General features: G+C 44.1%; 1 protein-coding gene across 1 annotated transcript in view; it reads right to left on the bottom strand.

The window, feature by feature from the left end:
- Positions 1–547: 547 nt before the first annotated feature.
- Positions 548–25,309, bottom strand: part of PPP1R14C (protein phosphatase 1 regulatory inhibitor subunit 14C) — a gene marked incomplete at both ends in the record, with an annotated part of 77,098 nt that continues 52,336 nt past the window's right edge. The window contains 3 exons of the mRNA XM_084227781.1: positions 548–622; positions 17,791–17,823; positions 19,180–19,263. Coding sequence (XP_084083907.1) covers positions 548–622; positions 17,791–17,823; positions 19,180–19,263 — 192 coding nt within the window. The remainder of the gene's footprint in view (positions 623–17,790; positions 17,824–19,179; positions 19,264–25,309) is intronic.

Raw genomic sequence — 25,309 nt, 5'->3', positions numbered from 1 at the left:
GTGCTTCACTTTGGTGCGTAAAGTGAATGTTGAAGGTCAGCAGCGCTCACACGAAGAATATCTAGTGGCCTCTTGAAAACACACTTGCCGTGACCTCCAGCAAAAGGACGACCACAAGTTAATTCCATCAGGGTGAAATAAAACTCACATCTACATATTAACTTAGTTGTCTGTAGATATATACAAGTAGGGACATTAGACAACTGAGTCAAATGTACAACTGAATTAAAAAATGTTACCAAAACTAGGTGTAAGAAAACCATCCTTCCTAAACTTCTGATTTCTCCAAGAAGATGTGCCTGCTCCAGCCCAGCCCATCCTTGGACTTGTGGTCAGGCTGAAGCCACAGTCGTGACCCTGTTACTATTAAAATATGACACTAACGAAAACCCTTAAAAACAAAAAAGGAACACTCTCGAATAAATGTATAATAGATCCCCCCCACAAAAGTTGCTCATAAGGACAAGTATTCTTTAAGAAAAGTCTTCATGAAGTCCGAGTCCCAGGGTCCCTTCTTCGTCTCTGGGGAGTCCCCCATGGACCAGAATTATACAGCCTTCTTCTGCGGGGGGCTCAGTTTCCTCATGCCCCTTATCCGTGACAGCAGCTCCTTGATAAAGTCCTAAAAGAGATCAGAAAAAGTGGATATTGAGGGGGTCACTCTGTTACAATGTGGGTATAAATCTGTTTGAACAAATTGATGTCACTACAGTAAACTGATGAGTTTATTATTTATCCCAACTGGTACAATAAAGGATGTTTTTTAACAAATGAAGAATGTCTAAACTTACACCACAATGCTCTACTCTTTTTTGGGAGAAAACTAGGCTGATTCGATCAACTGACCCCTGTAAACATCTGTGATTTAGATCAGTGCTTCTCAACCCTGAATAAACCTTTACATGCACACAAATCACCCGGGGGGGCTTGTGGATTCTGACTGAGTAGTTGTGGGATGGGACCTGAGAATCTGCATTTCCAGCTGGCTGCCAGGTGAGGCGGGTGCTAACTCAAGACCACACCTGGAGTAGCAAGGTTGGGCCAGGGGTTCCCGGGTTTGAGTGTGCATGGGAAGCACCAGGGGGACTTACTGAGCCACAGGGTATGGGTCCCACCCACAGTTTCTGATTCAGTAGATCTGGAGGGGGTGCCCTGGGTTGGCATTTCTATCTCCCAGAATCATACTTAGAATCACTAATCTAGTTCACTATGAGTTTTCTAATTTCTTTTTTTACTGCAAATCAGTTTTAAAAATTTTTATACAGTTCAGAACATACATATACCTGAATAAAAATTAAAGAACCAAGTTTTATACTCAATAGACTCGACATTTTCTAACCTATTTTAATTTTATTTTGAAAGGGAGCCCTACTAAAATGATTTCATGACCTATTCATGGGGGACAACCCAAAGATTAGAGGAAAATCCACACTGCTCCCCCAACAGCCCCACAGGGGCACACAGGAGGTGGAGGCCAAGGTTGTCCCATTTACAGTTTCTACTTTGTACCTTCAGGAACCTTTCACTGCTGCCTCATGTTTAAAAATAATAGTCAGGGCCTCCCTGGTGGTGCAAGGGGTTAAGACACAACCTATGAAGCTGTCCACAGCCACTGCAGCATGAGTTCGATCCCCCCGCCAACCAGGGAGCTACCCACATGGTGCAGCAGACCTCTCCTGCCTCGCCCACTGCTCCCCTCAGCAGTGTATTTCAGTTGATCTGCCTGTTCTGTTCCCCACTCTGTCTCTAGGTGAATCCTCTTGACCCCCACACCTCTGGCCTGTACCCCAGCTCTTGTATGCATAAATAAATCTTGAAAAAAAAATAAAAATAATAGTCTACCACTTATTAGATAATGTTTATAAGATAACATTAGACAACAATTACTTCGTCAAAGACCAAGCTAGTCACCGGGCTTCCTGATGGGGTGAAGTGGTGGATGACTGAACAAAGCACATCGGGGGGGCCACCTGAGAGCAGGACTACAGGACCCTCCTCTCCAGGGGCCGGAGAAACAGCCCTCTGACAGCCTCCAGCCCCTCTTACAACCCCTGGTGGTGGGTTCTCAGCCTGCGGCCCCCTGCACTGCTCTCCAACCCAACATACAAAAGCCAAAATATTAAATATTCTATTAGCCACCATGATTTCTTTTTTTTAAGAATCTTTTTGCAATTATGAAAGTAACATGTGTTTTTCCTAGAAAACTTGGGAAATATAAAACAGCAACAATTACTTCTCAGAATGAACCACTAACATTTTAACCTAATTAAGGTCAGACTGTGTAAATACATTCTTTTTTTCACTTAGCATTATGTCACAAGCTTTCCCCCACATTTAATAGTTTCAAAAACTTTTAAGGGTTATACAATCTTTTCTTGTCTACATGTATTGTTCTGTATTAAGCACACTCTACAATGTCTTCTTCTTCCCCATCACTGGATGTGTGGTTGGTTCCTAGCTTTTTCAAATTATGAACAATGGCACAATTAACAGCTTTGTGCATAAATCTGCTTTTGAATTATTTCCTTTGAAGAGCTATTCAGAAGTGGGTCAAAGGACATAAACACTTTAACCACCACCATTGCTGAACTTAGACAAAATGGAATACATGTGCCGCCGTGAAATGAGGCGCTAGTCTTTAATCTTCTGAACACTGTTTCATCCAATTGCGTGCCAAAATTTCTGACTTATATTCAATTTTCATGTTGTAAAGTTAAATGCATTTTGATTATATTTCTGATTACTGTGTGGCTTATACCATACATACTACATATTGCACATACAGTTTCAATTTTGTGGCTGGTGGAGTCTGTTACTCAAATGCTGCTGTGAAAAATTTCAGCATTTGAATGTCAGATTTCCTTTTTTTCTTTTTTAAAGCAAAGGTCAAAATCACAAACCCTATCATTTATCTTGTCAATAGCTCTGGTAGGTAATTTGTGCTATTTTTATAACCTACCTTTATAAAAATCTTTAAAACAAAGACTAAAATCACTTAAGAAAAAAAATGTACCTAAACTACAAAACTTGCTTCTGCAAGACAAAAGTAATTGGATCATTTAATTCAAATTCAACATTTTCTCAAACAATTGCTCATACTATATATAAAGCTCCCTAATGAAAAAGTTTAAATGCCTCATCATGCATTTACAGTATATTAACATTAATGAAAAATTAATTTAAAATTTTACATCACATAATTTATGTCTACAACTTAATATACTGTATTATGCATATTTTAAATTGTTAATTAAATTTGCATAAGAAGGTGCGTAGCTAAGCAAGCTAAGAAATCACAAGAACACAGATGCTCCTTCTTTTTGAGGGTTGTGAGCTGACAAATGCATTGTAGTTGGAAAAAAAGAATGAAAAGTGCATTTACTACATCCAACCTAGCTCACATCCTAGCTGCCGCTCTAGGGCCTCTCCCAGCCTGCCTGAGCCATGCTCAGGTACCACACTGGCCCACGACCAGGCCATTTTCTTCAGTCACATCTCAAGAGCCGCGGTTTTCAACTAAACCAACGAGAAACCTAAAAGGTCTTGCTTTTCTTCTTCTCACCAGAAGCAGGAGACACAGTGGGCACTTTGTAGACATGACGTAATGCAGAAACACAGTACCCCGAAACACGGGCAACACAGACACCGGGGAGGACTGCCCTTGGAACTGAGCACCCCGAGAGAATCCTAGGGCACATCACTAGGCCAGGAAAAGAGGCAACTCCAAAGGGCCATTTCCACGGAACGCACAGCTTCTGCAACACAGCACGTGACAGGCTAAGAAGGTCATAGTTCCAGGGACTTGGAGAGATTCGAAGCTCTGCAGTCATGTAAGGCCTCCAGGATCCATCTGGAATCCAGAATCACAGCTCTAGGTGGCTGAACCTTCTCTAGGTCCCTCCCCTTCCCTTCTCTCCTCTACTGTACCTTAAAGATAAATGTTTCATTAGCTGAACCAGTTTTTAAGATCTGGCCATTTTGGCTCCCTAAGGTTTAAGATACTATTTCAGCTAACAACTGCAGTTTAATTTTCTTTAGAGCAAACAAATACTTGCTCTGTCATTTCAAGACAAAACAAGTGGCATCTCGTCAGACTACCCCAGCAGCTTCTGTCCAAACCCCCCTCCAAATGCTGAGGCCCTCCCAGACCTGCTCCCTGGGGTCTGCTCCCCGCTGAGAAGTCCCCATGGCTGGTGCAGGCCGAGTCCTTCCAGACAGCGCACTGAACTGCCCTGGGACAATCAACCCCTGCCGGGGCTGAGGCCCTAGGTCTTGAAAACTGAATCAAATCCTAGGGCGATGCAAAAAGCAGAGAAACAGAAGCTAAGACCTTGGATCACAAACATGGCAGGACTCTGGGAAGTAACCGCCTAGAGCAATCTCAGGTAGGAAGGACGGGCCTCTATGTGGAAGGTGGGGTCCTCGGTGCCACCCCAGAAGCTGTGCAACCAGGAGGCCCTAATCCCCTTATGTCTCTCCTACTGACAAGGCAAAAAAAAAAAAAGGACCTTCGTTTTCCCCAGCAAATGCGCTGACGCCCCTTTCTTCTTCAACTTTCCTCACCTTAGCTAAGCCATGAAAGGCGGAGTCCAAGGTCCCATGGGCAGCCAGTTGGTCCTGCTGGACATCCCCCATGTGCACAGACCACACGTTATCGTTACACTTTAAAATGACCCTTTCTCTTACCAACCTGTCTGGTGCTTGTTTGATTATTTGCCAGCCTAGAAGACCCCAAAGGGCAGGGGGGATTCCCTTGACACCCCGATACTACCATCAACTTTGTCATCATTGAGATGACACTGAAAAGGTTTCTAGTCTGCACAAATTCAAACGCAGGCCTGCCCCTCGCACCCTCCCGAGTCCTGAGGAAGGGCCAGACAGGGAAGGCAGGTGAGTCGGGGGTGCTCCCGGCAGAGGGTTAAGGGCAGCGCAGACCTTGCTCCTTCCAAGAAAGATGGCAGTGACTCTGGTCAAGTGGATAATCCCCCTGTGGGTGGAGGTTCCCTTGGCCTCATGTGACAGGCTCCACAGGCTGAGGGAATCCACACTAGCCTCTCCCTCACCTGCTCTAGGGTTGCAACCCCTTCCTCCCAGGCTCCCTGCCGTTGACCTCTTCTCCCCAAGGTCTAGGTCACACCCAGCTATCCAATTCAGTCACTCCCCAAATCCACCCCTCTAAAGCCACTTCCCCCATGTGACTTCCCCTCTCCATGGGTGACAAGCCGCTCTGTTTGCTCTTCACAGCGTGGAGTGGCAGAAAGGAAAGGGGCTTGAAAACATTCCTTTCAGGGGCCTTCTCCAATCTCCTACCTCCCCCTTCCTCCCCCACACTCACAAAGATACACTCATGCACACACACTCACACAAGCTCACATCCATGCATGATCATGCACGCGCATGCACACACACGTACACACTCACACATGAGCTCACTCACACAGCAGCAGCACCCACCAGCCCTCTCCCCACCTCCCACCTGCCGTCACGCTTCCTTCTTCTGACTGTCTGGACCTTTGAACAGTTTCTGTCCCAGGGCAGGTGAACAGTTTATCCTTCTTCCCTCCACCAAATTATCCTCCTTTGAGCCATCGAGGAAAAATCTGACTTCAGTTAAAATTTAAAATTTCAGTTCACAAAGATAATATAAGTGGTAAAAAAACCTCCATGGTTGAGGAAGCTACGTACCACCTACATGAAGGTCAAAGGATATCATCCGAAATATATAAAGGACTCTTACAAACCAACAAGAAAACATCAATGAGTTAAAACTGGACAAAGGATTTTAAATAGAAATTCTCAGAGCAGGAAACAAGAGCTGCAATTAAGCATGCGTGGTGGGGGCGGGGTGAGGGCTCTGCCTCGGGGTTAGCAAACAGTCAGGAAAGGGCATGTTAAAATAATGAGATATTATCAGATAGGCAAAAAAAATTCTAAGTATGGCAATACCACAAGTGGGAATAAGGAGGTCGAAAAGGGAATTCTTTTATCCTGCTGGTGGACATGCCCGCCAGTGCAAACACTAAAGCAACTCCATTTCCGCCTATTCCTTGAGAAACGTTCGTAGGTATAGAAGGTCAAGAATAGCTCTTTTATTGCATCACTGCAATAAAGCCTAAGGGACTAGCAACAGAAGAATGGATAAATATATTAGGGTACACTGATATGTAGGAACCCTGAACAGCAATCCAGTGAATGGACGAGCCTCCTGTGTCAACATGGGCAAATCTCAGAAATCTAATTTGGGTAAAATAAGCAAGCTCAAGGAGAAAAATTGCAAAATATTTATATAGCTGTAAAGCATGCAAGATAATCCATGTGCATATTTGTCACCCTCTACTTGGCGGCAAGAGTTCTATTCATCTTTGTTTAACCTACAGGAGGTGCTTAATACACAGGAGGCACTCAGCAAAGGTTTGCAAAGGAAAGGAACACCAGCATGAAGCAACTAACTCACTCAACTCTGCTCTGAGTGAAGGAGCAGAGAGAGCACACTGGAATGTTTGTGCATCACTTAGGGGGTGGTGGAACCGTGCAAAGTATCAGTGGGCCCTACATACTATGGAGGAAGTTCTAGAGGTTGTGCTTTAAGCACTGGAAAGCGAGCTGTCCTGGAGGGAGTTAGGGAAGGTGGGAAACACTGGGAGAAGGGTGGGCCTTAAGGTGCTTGCACATACATTAACACACACCCCATGCACATGCACATACATATGTGCACCCCACACACATAGCATACACACACCACACATGCACACACACCCATGCACACATGCACATACACCCCCCCCCACACAGATGCACACAGGAGAGAGCTTTCAAAGAAGCAACAGAAAGAAAAGAAACGTTTCCAGCGAGCTTGGAAACCTGACTTTATGTAACAGGCAGTCACCTGATTTCTAGGAACAAAGAGAAGCCAAAGTCCATTTCTGAGGGGATCTGGCAGCAGCTGTAGAAACAGAAGGTCCTTCCCAGGGCCGGAGTTTCTGCTGTGTGCCACAGGCACAGCCGCAGAGGCCACTCTCAGCTCTGAGCTATTGTCCACTGGTCCCTCTGGGCCCCGGGGTTCTCAGCTCACACTCCTCCCACCCACGCTGGCCTGGGCCAGAGGCAGCAGATGGACCCCAGCTCTGTAATTATCACCATGGCCAGGCGTCTGGGACCCTTCCCTGGTCACCCGGGGAGTCATCTGTCACCCTCCCTGGCGTTGTGGCGCTGCTTGAACCCAGATGGTCCACGGGAAAGTGGGAAAAGGAGACACCACACAACCACGCCTGGCACTTAATTAAACTGCACTTATGTCATCTTTCAAGTCATTTAAAGAGATAAATGCATATTATGCTTCAGCCTTTTAATTCGAAGAATTTCCTAAAAAAACCTCTCAAAAGACATTATTAAAAACACTGTTCAGTGGATGGTACAGACACAGTAACGGTGTCCCTCCAGCAAGCTCGCGGAAGGTACCTGGCAGAACTCTGGATGTTCAATCTGCTTTTGCAAACAACGCCATACACTCCTTCCGCAGTGCACAGGGCAAAGTGAAAAGAAACAGCAAGTGGAGATTCTGAAGGCTAGGCTCCACATGGGGCAGTAACACCCCTGGGTGTCATGTCCTCTCTCACCCCAATCAATGCACCAGTCTGTTGCTGTAAAAATGCATGTTCACAGAGGTCACCTGCTCCAGATCCCAAGTGTCACTGCAAAATGACACCCAAGTTCTAATAGCTCCCTGACACATCTTCTAAAAAGCCTGGCATTCAATAGATGATGTGGGAATCAGGCAAAGTGTGATCAAGTGGAGAGAGAGAATTTCCAGATCCCCCAAAGTTTACATAAGTGAGGCCCACGGAAAAGGTAAGATGTCTTTTTAAAACATGGTGGCAACAGTTGAAAACTACTCCAAATGACAAATGTCCTGACCCAACTAACTAGCAAAACATTTAAAAATCACATTGTAAACTTTTATTGGCTTGAATATCCCAGCTACACAGCAGGCCAATGGGACAGGCGGTGAATTAGCAATGGGCACTGACAAACAACTCTGGGGTGGTGCTTGCTCTGGGGAGGCTGGGACTTGCTCTCTGCTGTGACAGGCATTGTTCAGCACCATGGGCACCATCACTCAGCACTGAAATAGCTCACCCTCCCCCTCTTTTGCAGGGTGAATGGGAGGGTGGTGTTTATCTTCAGAGGGGCTCCTGTGATGACAAGGCACACCAGAACTGATCCTGCTTTTCATGATCTGACAAGAGGCTTATGAATCTGTTATGGGTTTGTACCTGCGGTTGTCACAACCACTTCTGTCAACACAAATTCCTGAAAGTCTTAACTGCCTACTGGTGGGGTTCCCCCTCCTTTAACTTAAAATAATTGACACTGGTTGGTCCATTTATTTTCTTGATGATCCACCTTTAAAGATTAATTTGTTCTGTTGGTGAGAGCAGTCCATTCATCTGTTTTAGAGATTCAGACCACTGCTTTTAGACAAATTTATTTTACACCCAAATGCTAGTTTTTATTTGTATACAGCAGGACTCTCTTGCTCCCATTCTATTCAACCTTAGCAGCATTTAACTTTCCCCCTCTTACCAATGTTGCACAGAATCTATACACTTATAATTCAGACAGAATTAAAAAAAAACATAAATAATTCAATCACAATAAATGAAATTACTCAAGTAATTTTATCAAGGATTCCATTATCAAGAGGGAGAATATTATTTACAACAAATAGCTGAATCCTGTCAAAATGAAAGAAACCCATTTCCAACCTACTTGAGATTGGTTTTTCAAAGTCATTTTAAATTACCTTTAATTTATATTCTTTCTTCTGTCATGATAAGTCTAAATGTAAGAAGACAACGAGGAGCTGTTTTTAGTGTAGGGTTGATTAGTTTTTAAACAATCGTTCATTCTGCATTTATTGAAGAAAGAAAAGGCCATAATATCACAATCAATCATTCGAAAATGCCAGCCACCTAGAGGTCTACTGCCCTTTTAAAATAGATGTCTTCCATCATATCTATTATAAAAATAACAATCATTTTGCGGGCCGGGGGGCATCCAAAAGCATGAGTCACGTGACTCTGCCTATAAAGAGTCATCTGGCTCTTTCTTCCTTATGTCACTATTACTGTTATTCTCATAGTCATCCTGCTTCTAAGAGTGTGCGCTAAAGAATTTAACCTCACCCAAAAAGAGATCTGACCTTTGGCCTCTGCTCCTGGGGAATGAACTCTAAGCCCTTGGAATGTCCTGCCTGATTAAAATTGGTTTTGTCTAGCTGGGGTCCCTGGGCCACCCTAGAGAGTAACACTGTGATTCAGGGTGGGGGTTCCAGGTCACATGGAATCAGCTGAATACTGAGGCCAGCCACATGGATTGTCAACCATGTCTATGTGACTAAGGTTCACAGAAACGCTGGATATCCAGGCTCAGGAGAACTTCCCTGGCTGGCAATAATCTGCACCTATTGTCACATATCTCAGCTGAGAAAACTAGCCCTGTACATGACTCCCCGGGGGAGGGGAGCTGGAGGCTGGACTGTCCCAAGTAATTTTCCCTTGGTTGATTTTCATCTACAGCCTTTCACTGTAATAAACCACAACCAAGAGTATAACAACTTTCATTGAGTTTGGTGGGTCCTACTAGCAAATTATCCAACATAACTATGGTCCTGGGGGCTCCTGAACCTGCAGCTGGTATCAGAAGTAACGATGGTCTTTTGGAGTGCCCCTAACTTTGCCAAGAATGCTGAACGTGGGGCTTCCCTGGTCGGGCAGGGGGTTAAGACACAACCTATGAAGCTATGCCCAGCCACTGTAGCACAAGTTCGATCCCTGGCCAGGTAGATACCCACATGGCACAGCAGACCTCTCCTGACTCGCCCGCTGCTCCCCTCAGCAATGTATTTCAGTCAGTCTGCCTGTTGTGCTCCCCACTCTGGTGAATCCTCTCACCCCCCTACATCTCTGACCTGTACCCCAGTTGTATGCATAAATAAATGAATATTAAAAAAAAAAAAAGAGCACTGAGCATGGACCAGGAAATGAATGCAGAGTTGTCATCCATAATTGCATATCTTTGGCAAAATATCACTCGGCTGATTTTCCTCAACAAACATTATCTTACTCAGATTTGTAAATATTCCAAAGTAGAGCTTGTGCTCACATAGTAAGAACCCAGAGAGAGGCAAGGACAAGGCAGGACACAGGATGCAAGCACCAACCTGGATACAAATGCCAGCACTAGCATGCCCTGACTCTTTTGCCCTGGACAGAGGGGACCTGGTGCCGAAGAATTCTAGAGAAACTGTGAGTAGCCAGCATCCTGGGGCCGAAACCTTGTGGACAATGAGGTAAAGTTGCACATTTCTGGTTAACAAACTTTTATTACCTACCTGCCTAGTTAGAATAAAGCTAGTAGGGTATGATAGCCAGTGACTGCAGCTGGAGGACTGCAGCCATTTTCATCTGATTGTCTGGTCTTTCTTTGGAAGCCCCCAACTCTTTCACTACTTAGAAACATGTTCTGTGGGTGGCAGTGTTTAAAGAGTGTCCTTCACCTCACCACTCTAGCATTCAAGTTCTAGTCTTTATCCAGCCCCAAACTGCATTCTCTCTTGAAACCCCAGGAGAGGGACCTCCCTGGTGGTGCAGGCGGTTGAGCACCGTAATATGAAGCTGTCCACAGCCTCTGCAACGCGGGTTCAATTCCGGCCGGCTGGCGAGAATCCCACATGGCGCGGCAGACCTCTCCTGTCTCGCCTGCTGCTCCCCTCAGCAGTGTTTCAGTCAGTCTGCCTGTTCTGCTCCCCGCTCTGTCTCTGGTGAGTCATCTCACCCTCCCTGGACTGTACCCTGGTTCTTATGTAAATAAAATAAAATCTTAAAAAAAAAAAAAAACCTAAAAAAAAAAAAGAAATCCCAGAAGAGGTCAGATAAAAATATTTCCTCTCCAAAAATATAACCTCAAACTGATTAAACTGGTGTGAAATATGCTTGTTCAGCTTTTGCTAGCAAGTATAGATCCCCTAAAACAACGTTTCATCTATGGGGTTTTTGTTGTTGTTTTTCCATTTTAAAGGACAGGTTTATTAGGAAAAGGAGAAAGCAAAAGAGAAGCCCCTGCATAGTCACAGGGGGGCAGGAGAGCGGCCAACATTTGGCTCCTAACTTAGCCACAGGATGGGCTGAACCCCTTATAAAAGACATGTCTCTCTTGCTCTTCCTATTTTAATATTCTCTGAACAGTTCAATTCTTCCCTTTACTAACTGTGATCCTGTATTAATATTTTAAATAGACCTCCAGGTTCTCTTCTTTATTTAAGTCTCTAGATTAGTGACAGATGCATAGGTGTTCAATAAACATTTATTGAGCGGGGCCTCCTCGGTGGCCTAGGGGTTAAGCACCATCACTGCAATGGCCCACCTCTACAGCCTGAGTGTAATCCCCAGCCAGGGAGCTGACCCACATGGTGGTGCAGCAGACCTCTCCTGTCTCCCCGCTGCTCCCCTCAGCATCCTGCTCCCCTACTGTGTTTCAGCAGATCTGCCTGTTCTGCTCCCCACTCTGTCTCTGATGAATCCTCTCACCCCCCACACCTCTGGCCTGCACCCCAGTTCTCCCACACAAAAATAAATAAGTTAAAACATCTTAAAGAAAATAAATAAATCCTTAAAAAAATTATTGAGCAAATGAATAAAAAGAGCAAAGCAGATTATCGAGCTTGTCTTCCAATCTCCGTGTTGTAAATATCCAGTTTATATTTTCTTTTCACTGTAATCATCCCAATGAACAGGGATTCTGAGTGCTTCCGTGTATTTCCATCTATATGTAAATTAAACAATTTTTTTTAAATATTTATTTATCTATGCATACAAGAACTGGCATGCTGCCAGAGGTACGAGCGGTGAGAGGATTCACCAGAGACAGAGCAGGGAACAGAACAAGCAGACTGACTGAAACACACTGCTGAAGGGAGCAGAGGGCGAGACAGGAGAGGTCTGCTGCGCCATGTGGGTAGCTCCCTGGCTGGGGATCAAACTCATGCTGCAGTGGCTGCAAACAGCTTCATAGGTTGTGTCTTAACCCCTTGCACCACCAGGAAGGCCCTTAAATTGAACAATGTCTTATATGACAGGTTAAAAAACTAAATGGACAGAAAGCTGAGGTGAGCAGGGTGAGTTGATGGTAGCCCCAGCGAGCCCTTGAGGAAAGTGAGATGCATCGCTGTGACATCCCAGCAAAGGAGATACTGCCTTCCGACTGCCAGCCGGGTAGAACACAGAGGCTGCCTTTATGAAATACCAGTCACTTTCTATTTGCAAACCACTCTCAGACATCCCTTTCCTGCACTGTCTCATGGCCGTGACACTTCCATGACCCAGCATTACTGGATTACAGCATTCGGCATTACTGGCACCCAGAAATGCCTCTCACCACCTACTCACAGACTTAAGCATCCTGCATGAGCCCATGATGCATATCAATTTATAGGCTTTGATTGCTGAGATGACAGGCAATAGCACAGCCTCTATTTCACAAAATGAAATAAATGCACAGAAAGAGAAATCTGGTCCTTATCAGAAAGCAATGCACAGCCACCTTCAACTACAGAAAGAGATTTTTAAAAGTCCATTGATCGGACTGACAACTCCCCTGGCAGATGGTAAGACAGATGCCCTCAAGACCAGATTAAATGAATTTCTGTCCACTACCCCAGCACAATGGAGGTACTCATGTGATCCTAAAATTTGAAAACCATGCAAAGTAAGAGTGGGAAAACAGGAATTGAAGCTCCCTGCCCTGGTCAGCTGGCACAGCACCCCAGCACCCCCTCACTCCCACAATGTGCCTAGGCTTTCACCAAAATCCAAGTCCTAACTACAGTTAAGTCCCTCCTTTTCTTCTTTATATAGAAACATCCTTTTTCTGCCATTAAATCAGCTCTATTTTAACATCAAGTATTTCACTGGCACTTACTCAAATAAAATGGCATTTACTCAAGGGAAAAAAACACCGTTCTTACTAGTCAATCACTACGACATTAGTATGGCAATGGCGACTCTACTGCTCTGTTTTCAAGGGTCCAAATCAGGAAAGATGTGCATGCCAAGACCCCACACTCGGGATTTAGAATCAAAATAGGTAAATACAACTCCTTTGCATATTAGCCAGCGGCCCAGAAAGGAAGACACCATGGAGCCAAAAGCTATGGCAGAAAGTGACACGCCAAACATCATCTCATTCTGTGAAATTAGCAGATTTTTAAAAGACTATTCTTCACACTGAATGACTCAAAATATTATTATTGAAGAATGTGGACACTGGGCATATTTAATGTTATGGAAAACATTATCTGTTGTAGAATCAGACTCAATTAGCATGTGCTTGATGCTATGTGCTTTCAAACATTTCCTGACTTCTCCACTTAATAGTGACGGAAGCTTGGGCAAATGACACAGCTTTCCTCTACCCCAAATGCCTTTGCTGATAACAGCAGTGTCAACCTCAAAGCTTTGCTGTGAAGATTAAATGAATGAGTGCAAGTCATGTGATTCGACTGGTGCCTAATGTGTGCTTAGTGATTGTTTCGGTATTATTACTGTTACTATCAAATAATCCTTACTAAACTCAGGGAGGTGTTTATCACTATCTCCTTTTAACAGAGAAGGAAATGGAGGGCTCAGCTCAATCACACGCCCATAGCACTGGTTCCAGCAAAGACTCTTGACTCAAACTCAGTCTTCCCTCCCACCCCCACACACCCTGCCTTTGCAATAAGACTATAAATCAATGTATATGAGTCAGCAAAGACATCTTCCCTACATTTCTAACTTCAAAGGGGCATAATAATTGCATGTAAAATCCTTTGATCAAAAAATAGCACCTCCACAGACAGCTGCTTTAAAAAGAACGTCATTGTTAGGCATTTAGTTGAGATAAATCGCCGTCCTTTAATGTCCTAAATGTCTTGCTGACTCAAGTAGCTTAGGGAGACTGGTAGGGTGGAAACAAGCACAAGACTGGGTGTCAGAAACTCGGGGCTCAGTCCTGGCCCCTTTGTTCACTGCTGTGAGGTTTTAGACAAGTGCTACAACCCTCTACTCCAAGTCATGATTTTGAGGATTAATTAAAATAGCATTTGTTACTGTGATGTGAACCATAGAGCTTTGGGGAAATATAAGCTACTATTTTTATGATCATAACCCAGTTGCCAGTAAAATCTATTTCTTATGACCATCATAAACCAAAATAAAAACAAGTCAACATTTTCTGAATCGGCTATTTAATAGAAGAATGAACTTGACTAAAATTCTGTAGCACTTTATACCATTTTCATTCCTAGAAACCAAAAGCTAAACAAAGAACACAATGACACTCACTCATAAAGCCCAGTGTCTTTTCCTTCTTTCTTCCTCTGGACTCTGAAGATCACTCAGCTATGCACCCACTCATCTTATAGGCTTCCTGGGAGATGAGAGATACTTACATTCCAGGGGTGAGACTCCCCATTTTCATTTAATTGCATGGCTGTTAATAAGTGTAAATATTTTGCTCCTGAGATACTGCAAAAACTGGGGGAGAATGGGACTCAAAGCCCAACCTTTTTCACCTACATACAAAACATACTTCTCCTCCCAGGAGGAGAAATGAAGAGAAGGGAACGATGAAGCAGGTAAGTGGCGTGGACACACCTGCCAATCCAGGTCAACTCTCAGAGAAAACCTCCCGCTCTGACATCACATGTTAATTCATCAGCACAAGCCATAGCCTTTCTGGAATACAACCTGCTATTCTAACTCTTCACAACAATTTAATATTCATCTCCAAACAGTCAATTGTTTAAACCTAATTAGTTCCCCAACTAAGTATAAAGGTGTTATATTCCCAAAAGAGTTAAATGGCTAGGTCTCCTGCCTCTTTCCCATCCTTGCTTCCAGAGAGCCTAAAATCAGACTAGCAACCCTCAGGTCCAAATATCTACATTTTAAATAGTCCTCTTGCTCTAGATACACATACCCCTCCCCCCAAAAATCTAGTTTGCAGCCTGGTCACTCCATAGGGAGACCCACCAGTAGGCAAGCTGTGTTCACACGCACAGATTGCAATTCACTTACTGACTCCTAACACTTAAACATGACTGTATTGTCAAAAATCAGTGAAGACACATGAAAATAGACAGGAAGAGATGGGAATGAGAGAAAACAGAGGCAATGCAATAAGCAGAATCATGATTATAACAAAAGCAATGAAGACAAAACATTTATTAATATCTTCAAAGAGGAAAAAAAAGGATGAAATGCATTCCAGAATAAAGAAGAAATATTTAAAAGTACTTAATTTTTAAATTAAGATTTCTAATCTTAAGATTTCTGACCTTGGGCCTCCCCAGTGGCGCAGTGGGTTGAGTGCCATGCTGTGAAGCTGTCCACAGCCTCTGCAGCACCGTTTGGATCCCAGCCGGCCAGGGAGATTCCCACATAGCACAGCAGACCTCTCCTGTTTTGCCCGTTGCTTCCCTCAGCAGTGCTTTTGGTCTATCTGCCTGTTTTGCTCCCTGCTATGTCTCTGGTGAATTCTCTGACCCTCCCACACCTCTGACCTATACCCCAGCTCTTGTATAAATAAATAAATCTTTTTTTAAAAAAAAAGAAGTTTAAAAAAAAAGATTTCTGATCTTGATATTAAAGGAAGACAGTTGAAATTTGCTAAAATAAAGACAGTTGAAATTTATATTAGATATTAAAATTAAGACAATTGCAATTTCAAAATGTCAGTAAATGGGCTAGATCAAGTCAGGGAAATCCTTGAGAAAGTAGAAGAAATGATCAAGGAGGTGGACAACAAAAGAAAAAGATAAGGACTGGAGCTTCCATAGAGAAGCTATCGCATTTAAATAACAGGAGAACCAGAAACATATAATATTGGGAAATAATAAAAATAATAAATAATAAAAGACAAATATTGAAGAACCAAAAGACATAAATCTTCAGACAAAAGATTATCCAGCACCTGAATAGAACAGGACCCACACTAGCACAAATGAAATTTCAAAATACTAAGATACCCCAAAAATTAATGAAGGAAAATAATAGGTCACATATTACATATTAAGGCCTAAGAATGGAAATGGACTTGTTAATACCAGAGTGATAAAACAATACAGCATTGACTTTAAAATTGAGTTTTAATAATTTTAATTTAGAACTCTCTACTATCCAAGCCATCAATTAAGGTATTTTCATGTAAAGATCCAAGAAATTGACCTTTTATGCATCCTTCCCCAACAAGCTACTAGAGGAGGCACTCTTAACAAAAATGATGAAGAGTAGGATTTAAGAAGGAAGGCTGGGGCAGGGTAAAGTTAATGATGTACTTGAGCATACAGAAAATATATTACGGGTTTGACAAAGCCATTGGAGAGTTCCACAAAAAAGTAGCAATAGGTATTAGAGAAAATAAAAGACAGTTATGAATTCTATGTCTTTTATGAATAAAAGACAGTAGTTATGAATTCCAGGAAAAACAAAGATCTATAACAGAAAGGAGTCACTGCCTTATTTCACTGTTTGGCTTAGTACTAAAAAAATATTTGTTTAAATTGTAATATTATAAACCTTGACTACTGATTTAACAAAATACTGCTATATAACTTTATTGAGGGGATGAAGAGAAATGAAATGTGTGAAGAGAGGGAGCTATCATATTTTCCTTTAGGTCAACAAATGAAAAAAATATAATAAAGGCATATTTAGGAAAGCAAGATAATATAGTAAGGAAATAACCAAAGAGTTGGTTGTATAAAACGCATCAAATATAATATATAATGTAAAATATATACCTTTAGGAGGAGAAACTGAGTGATGGGAAAGGTGGTGCTACTTTTTCTTTACAAACCTAATAGTATTTTTGGTTTTCAAAACTGCAAATGTGTGTTGCATTAATTAAACTATTTTTAATTAACTAAGACTAAAATTTTAAATCTCTGTGACTACTAAATTTCTGTGTAAGAAGTAATCAACATAAAGGAAAATAAGAAAAATATTAATAATAAAGTTCAAATAAGTAACTGGCCTAAAAACAAAGGCTTATCAATTATCCTCATCATTTAAATCTTACACACTCCTGTGAGGCAAGCTTCCTCCCACCTTGTAATTATGCCCCTTCAAAGTCAACTGTTACCATCATTGTTTGATGTCACAGAAAACATCTGATGGACCTTCTAATTTCTCTGATTTATCACAGGAACACACCGAAAGGACTTCATTTTCCAAATCCTTAATTTCTATATTGTTCGTGCTTTGGTTTTTATGGTACGTATTAAATGCTTTGGTCTAATCACATGGTGTCCTTTGTTATTCACCCTGACACACCAGAGAAATTCCCATGCAAGGAAAGGTGTCTTCCCATGAAGTCAATCCTTTTAAATGACAGGGGTGGCTTTAATTCCTTACAACTACATATGTCAACACTAAAAGATCATATTCTTTAATTATACATTTAAAACTTACTAAAATGACTCCAAACCCTCTCACAATTACCTTTAAATGGATTTTTGTATATAAAAATAAGAAACACAATCAATTCCATTGGCTTGACGTCTTCCCAAACCAGACAAGTCTAGGTGTACAAACTAGGACATTAGTACCACTCAGACACACACGTCATTTAAGGATAACACGTGCTACTTAGTATATATAGTAAAAGCAACCCATTTATTGATGTTAAACTTTAAAAGCAGTCAAACTGACTTAATTCAAACATAGCATTTAGGAAAAGTGATTTGTTTACCTCTGTTGGTTTGTAGCAGTCTACAAGAGCTTCCTAGAATGAAATACACAGAAGGTAAGTTTTATTATTTTAAAAGTTGATATAATTTTAAAAGTGAAATTAAAAATAATTTCAGCTTTATAAAGTTTTATGCTAAACATGGTAACTCAAAATTTCACATTAACAATACAGAATCACACATTCAGCATTTGTTCGACCCTCTGAAGATACCAAAAGCTGTACCTTTCATATGCAGGAATGCCTTTCACTCTTCAGAATGAACACACACACACACACACACACAGACCGCTCTTCCCCCTGGGCTGCCAACCTGGTTAATAATAAACTGGCTACATTAAGTTGAGACAGCCAGAGAGCCAGGGGCGTGAGGATGTGAGGAGGGACAATCACTCTGGACATGGGGAGCCCGGGGGACTTGGCAGTGACTCAACCACAGACCAGGCTGTCACAACTCTGCAGGTGGCAGTTCCCTCACCTGGGAGCCAAAGGGTAGCAAAGGCCCCTTTCAAGCTCTGCATTTTAAGGAAAAAAATCTGTCATTATATTTTCTATGGAGCTAGTACCTGCATTATATTTTATTTCTTAATTAGGATACCAGCATCTCCCAACAAAATTAACCAACAATAATCATTACATTGAGACTGTTCAGCACTCAAGAGACTCTAGTAATTATTAACACATTAAGCACATTAATACATTAAAATGTGCTCTTTAATTGCCTTTAAGAGATCATTTGCCATTGGTGATAACCAACAGCCATAAACAGTAATTATCAGAGAACTTTAAAAACAATGGCAAGTCAAAGGTTAATTGGTTTTAGAAACTCCCACAAGCAGATTTTAAAATGATGGCTATGACCTCCTATGGGAACAGAAATAAATATTTTATTGCTCTGGACTAAGAAAACATGAGACATCTCAGCACTCACTGTTGTACTAGTGGTAAGCATACTCTGTGGAAGAAAGTTTCATTAAATAAAATTATGGTATAAACAATCATCTCTAGAAATTAATTTAATGAATAATATAATCCACAGTTTCGAGAGTCCGGGGTTTAGATATGCCAGTTCTCTCTTGGCCTGTCTGCCTCTCATACAGCTGTGGGGTCTCAGTTCCTTCTCAGGCAACTGGATCTTTGGACACAGAACCAGCTCTCTCCCCAAGGTCATGCTGGAGAAACTCACAGTCATAATGTGCGCCAAGTACTTCCTCATCATCAAAGATGTAGTTTGAAGGTGAATACTTAGCAAGCCATTGCTTTCCTCTCTGAAAACTACCCAAGTACTGGTGCCACCACTGGCCTGGGGCAGAATCAGAGCATGCCAAGCTCTGGAGACCCAAGGATTCAAGCAACCGGGACCCAGGGTTCTAGATTTTGAAAGTTGCTTACCCGTAATTTTAAAGCTCTTTCTTCTTCACTGTCTGCGTCAAGAAGATCATCAATGTCAATTTCTACATCTGGCATTTCTTCTTCCTGGGGGACGAAGGTGAAGGCATCTATTTAGTGAGAAACTGTCTGCACTGAACCATTTAGTTGAGTTAAATAAATGACTAGGCCACCAATGCATCAGGGGCTACGGGGGAGGGGGCACCTAGTAGGAAGGGGAGGAAGGAGAAGGAAAGGGAAGTGACAGAAAGAAAAGGGGGGAGCAGAAGAAAAGAGAAGAGGGAGGAGGTGTGGAGCAGAAGGAAGAGGGAAAGGAAGGACCAGGGGAAAGAAGAGAAGGGAAAATTGGGGCATCGGGAGACTCAGGTCACAACGTGCAGAAAGCGGTGATATTTCAAAAAAGCCCATTTTCTGCAGTGTAAACTGTGCTTGGGTGTACACAGCTCCCGCTCCACAGCTTCCTCCCCAGGCAGCGATGTGATCTTTATCAAGAGCCCTCTCTCCCTTCAGGGTTTTGGGTCAGGGGAAAATCTGATCCCCACTGGCTTTCTGAGGTGGGGGAGCCAGGTCAGCAGGACCCTGGTCCCAGTCACTGACTCAATAGAAGACATGGAGACTGGGGGGCTCTGGGGAAAGATGCTCTTTCAACAGACGCATCCCTGCTGGAGAGGGGGCTGGGGTTGCTGGTGCAAGCGTGCAGCAAACGTGACTCCTGGGGCGGAGCAAAAGGGTCTGGATGATGCCACCAAGTTAAGGTCTCAAACCCCTCTGATGCTCGCCAACCCTCCAGCCAGCCCAGGGCAGTCAAATTTAATCTCCCTGCCACCAAGGTCAGCCATTCCAGAACACAGGGCAGGAAAGCCCAGCTGGCTTGTGGTGGCCGGTCGCACTAATTTAGGAATCTAAACTTCCAACCCAGAGTGGGTCTTCGCTGCCTTTCCTTTCTTCTGATACCCCACCTACCCCGAACCTCCGAGGACATTGATACAAAATCATCACGTTTATGAAAGTGCTGTCACTTCACATTTCACCTTCCCCTGAGGAGTCACCTGCATCCCCACTCCCCGCAGTGAACCCGAATATCCATGGCAGCTGGGGAGCACCTCTCAGACCCTCCCCTGCCAACGCCGAGCAGTGCCGGGTCCACACTGCACATGTGTCCTGGCAAGTTCAGCAACAGCCACAGCACAGTGTGGTTGAACCACCACCGCAACGGCCCAAAATACCCACAGCCAGTTTCAGGTGACTCACTCAAGAAAACCAAGCAAAAGTTTTGATGAGTGCAACGGTCTTCACACTTGGAAGTTTCCCCCTCCTTCCCTGGGAAGTCATTAGGGTTCAGTATTTACACACAGCGTGAGCATGAAGTCTCTAAAGTCACGGCTTAATGAAATCAAGGACACAGAACCCACTCAAGGAGACACGGCTGACGGGAGCTCAGTGTTTGCTAAAATTAAAGGAAATAAAAGTGTTATAGGGCAAACCCCGATATAAAACGGGTTGCCTGACTGTGGGTCCTCACCCACGTGCTTAAAGAGGACTTATTAATGCTAAACTGCAGGCACACACAAAAGGCTGATAAAAGGTTTATTTACAAGGGAAGGGGAAGTGGGGAAAAGAATAAGGGAGAAAAAGAAGGAGATAAGTTCGTAAATGTGTCCTACCCCTTCTGCTGACCTGAAATCCCAATGACCCACAGAGGTGGTAAAATACCACGCGCTGTCAGGCCAAGAGAGCAACCCCCGCCACATGGCCAGTTAAATACCCAAACAGAGAACATGGCTGCTTAACTCCACCCTCAGGTCTCAACCTCCCTCTGGGGATCATGGGATTTGTAGTTCCCAGTGTCTTGATGGAGGGGGGTGGAGTCCACAAAGCCTGTATGGCATTTACTCAGGACATCCCTCCCCCCTAACCATTGAAAAAGCAATACCCTTCTCGTATCAGCATGACAACAGGTATTCAGCTTTCCTGTGGGGTTGGTCAAAAGGCTTTTTACTTATGAGGTAAAGTGGGGCATCCCACCAACGGGGGGGGGGGGGGGGGGGGGCACCGCAGTTAGGTTCCCCATGAGGATCAGGCAATTTTGATGCAAACACATCCTGAATCCAGCAGATCTGGGCTGGGTTATCTTGCACAGCTTTTAAATTTGATAAATAAAATAATAAAAATAAACACGGAGTCATCCCCAATCTGGGTGACAACCAGAGCCAGAAGGCAGCTTTAGGTCAAGTCTCAGGCTCAAGCTCCATATATACCCGGGCCTGCGAGGACCTGCCCACAGGAGAGGAAAAGGAAACCACATGCAAGCCACGCCCGGATCAACACCCGAGCAATCGCTGCTTGACAAACTTTCCACCAATCAAAACTCCATGACTGAAAATCTCATTTGTATAAAGCACCCTGCTTTCCCCCCACCCAACCCCCTCCAGTTCTGGGATTTCAGCGCAGGTGCCCACTGAGTCTGCATCTCCCTAGCTGCAGCCCCGGAGTCCAGAATAAACACAGGAGCTGGAAAACTCGAAGGGCTAAGCAAGAGCTGTACCATCACCACTGCAGTGATGCTCCAGCCATAACTCAAAATGGTAGTTGCCAAAATTCAGTTCACTAAAATGAAATACAATGAACAATTCCATTCCTCAGTTGTGTTAGCCTCATCTCAAGAGTTCAGCAGTCACCTGTGGCCAGTGGCCAGCGCATTAGACAAGACAGATAGAGAGCTTGTGTCATCACAGAAGGCTCCATTGGACAGCCTCACCCTTGAGTCCACTCACACTCTGGCCCAAACATTGGAAAGCAAAGTGCTCAGCCCTCTCAAAGGAACTTGACAGGAAGTAAAGAAAATGCCCAGCATTGCGAGGTCACAGGCACCACTCAAGGGCACAGATCCAGAAACACTGGGCTTTCCAAGTGGGAAAGCTGGTGCAAGCTAAGCACTTCCTGAGTAATTATGACCACCCTAGGCATCAGCACTTCCTACCAACCCTGCTGCTTCTCACTGTGCCCTCCCGTAGCCATCAAAGCTAGAAGGAGTACAAGCTCCCCTCAGTAGCAGGAGCAGGGGTGTGTTCTGAAGGCTGGAGATGCCAAAACGAAACCTGTGGTCAGAAAGACATAGATACTGTACATCTGGGGGAGTCCTGGGAACAAAGGACTGATCAAGTATCAAGTACAGAATCCCATGTACATGTAGTATTGCATTTTTTTTTAATGAGGAGCATGGAAATAGTCTAAAGTCTGCTGAGATTCTCCTTAGTTCTACTTTTAGTATGTTGATCTGAAAACAGATCACTGAACATGACAGATTATACACCACTTCCAAGGGCGTGACCACACCCACAATCCTCTGAGGTGTACCAGTGTGTGGTTGTGTGTGGGGATTTCCCTGCATTAACAACAGATCCCCAAGCTGTGGCTCTGATGATAAGAAGTAAAACAAGCTCTTCAGGGTCACTAGGTCACCAGCTAACATCACCCTAGATTTAGTCAGAGGCGCTTCTGTTGGCACCCACAGAACAGAACCCTTGATCATGACTATGCATCCTCTGTTCAGACATTTGTTGGGGATCCACCAGTGCAAGGCATTAAGTGGCAGTCTAGGTAGGAAACAGCATAACCTACAATGTCACGAAAGAGAGCAGCAAACCTGAGTGCTTTAGGGGGAGGGAAAACTTTCCCCTGGGCAGGCAGGGAGGACTGTGCAGAAGAAAAAGGATGTAAGCTGGCTTTACCGCCTGTAATGGCAGGATCTGGGCAGGGGAAGAGGGAGTGGTACACGTTAGGCAAAAATACAAGATTCATTCTAAATACAGGGTGTAGAAAGGCCCTTGGCCTAGGATTCTGACAGCTCAGACTGCAAATATTAATGCCTATGGAGGCCAGGCAGGTAACAGAAATAAGAACTGGGCAGATTGGAGAGCTATAAGGGGGAGTGGGGAGTGGGGCAAACTGCAGAAAACAAGTCCCCCCACCCCCAAGGCAGCAAAGAACATTTCACTCTGCCTTATATCTTTTAGGAATATGCGCTCAATGCTACTACACTGTCCACAACTTGAGGGAAAGTTGGAAATGTAGATTTTTAATGTAAAAATATCCTGATTTTTCTAACCATTCCTCAAAATATTTTGAAAGGACGAACTATCAGTGCACAGGCTGCCAGTTTCTCCTCATCCTGCAAAGTCTGCAGCCACTGAGGGCTTCAGAGCAATGGCACAAAACAAAATATTTGTGGCCTCAAGCTGTCTGACTCCTAGGCCAAAACAGAAGGGAAGACTAGCCCAGCTGCAGGGCCCAGCAAAAGGAAGGAGGCCAGGAGGCACCAGGAGCGGCCACTCTCATTGCTGTGTGCGCTAACGGGGCTCACAAGCAAGTTGTACAAAAACAAAAGCGATCTTAAACAGTGACAACTACGGAGGGAAAAGAGAATTTGGAGATGAACTGGATGTTGGAGGAGGGAAAAGGATCAGGAGAGAGAAGATCCAGGTTCTCAAAACACAGTGGTCCTGGGCCTCCCTGGTGGCGCAGCGGTTGAGCGCTGGGCTGTGAAGCTGCCCGCAGCCTCTGCAGTGCCGGTTCGATCCCCAGCCTCCAGCGAGGGTCCCACATGGCGCGCAGACCTCTCCTGCCGCCCGCTGCTCCCCTCAGCAGTGTACTTCGGTCCTTCTGCCTGCTCTGCTCCCCGCTCTGGCTCTGGTGAATTCTCTCACCCTCCCGCGCTTCTGACTGTACCCAGTGCTTGAATACATAAATAAATAAATCTTTAAAAAAAAACAAAAAAACACAGCGGCCCTGCAGTGAGTAAACACACACGTCACACTCAACATATGTACACACTTACACACTCCACACACATGACACTCAACACAAGCACACACTGAGACACACTACACACATCACACTCAATATGTGCACACACACATACACACCAGACACATCACAAACATTTCTACTTTAATGCCAACCCCAAAAGATTTGTGTACAAACAGTATTCTAAGAATCAGCTGGAAGCTGTCCGGGAGTAGCCACGATGTGCCCGGCTGGCTCAGCGTCACGCAGCGTGACATTAACTGTCATGGGCTGGTGAGAACAAGGCCAAAGGGTAGATTTAATATACGTGACTCATTCATGACAAGTGAAGCCAAAAGCCATAGCAAAGGTCACAGAGCGGGAACGTCTGTGTCTAGCTCCTGTCAGAGAAGAAAGGATGTTGCCACCAGAGTAAAAAAAAAAAAAAAAATCGGTTGGGTACTTTATGTTTAATTTGCGATTTTGAATCTATTTCATAATTCAAAGAATCATAGGCATAAAGAGTTTGCACTTGGCTTTAAGTGGTGCATATTTAAATAGTATAATATTAAATGATTAAATCAGCCTTGGATTCTGCAAGAAAATGTTTCCAGTTAAACAGGAACCCAGCCTACCCTTCCACAAATCACGGCAAGACGTAAAAACATGGGGGGAAGAGGGGAGCCCCTGGAAGCTCTGGAAAGGAAAACACGTCACACATAGAACAGAGAGCCCCTGGCCCCAGCCTTCCCACAGCACTGCTCACGGCCCGACACCAAGGGAGCGATGAGGCTAAAATGTTGAGGGGCAACAATTTCCAACCTGGAAGTCTCATCCCCCCAAACTGTCAACTTAGAGAGAACCTGTATATCTTAAGTGTCAATGTATTCACCTCCCATTTTTAGAAGAAATAAACTGACATTTGACCCTTGAACAACCCAGGGACTAGGGGTCCCCACCCCGAGCAAACCCTGCATAGTCAAAACTCCCAGTATAACTTTTTTTTTTTTTTATAGAGGCATGTTTTTATTTATTTATTTATTATGTTTGTTTGTTTGTTTTGTTTATACAAGCACTGGGTACAGTCAGAAGCGCGGGAGGGTGAGAGAATTCACCAGAGCCAGAGCGGGGAGCAGAGCAGGCAGAAGGACTGAAGTACACTGCTGAGGGGAGCAGCGGGTGGCAGGAGAGGTCTGCGCACCATGTGGGATCCTCCTCCGGTGGCCGGGGAGCAGCCGGGGATCGAACCGGCGCCGCAGAGGCCGCGGGCAGCTTCGCAACCCAGCGCTCAACCGCTGCGCCACTGGGGAGGCCCTCCCAGTATAACTTTGAACTCCCCGAAAACTTA

This window comes from Talpa europaea, assembly GCF_964194135.1.
Source record: "Talpa europaea genome assembly, chromosome: 2".
Classification (NCBI taxonomy): Eukaryota; Metazoa; Chordata; class Mammalia; order Eulipotyphla; family Talpidae; genus Talpa; species Talpa europaea.
This window is presented reverse-complemented; position numbering and strand designations above follow the sequence as displayed.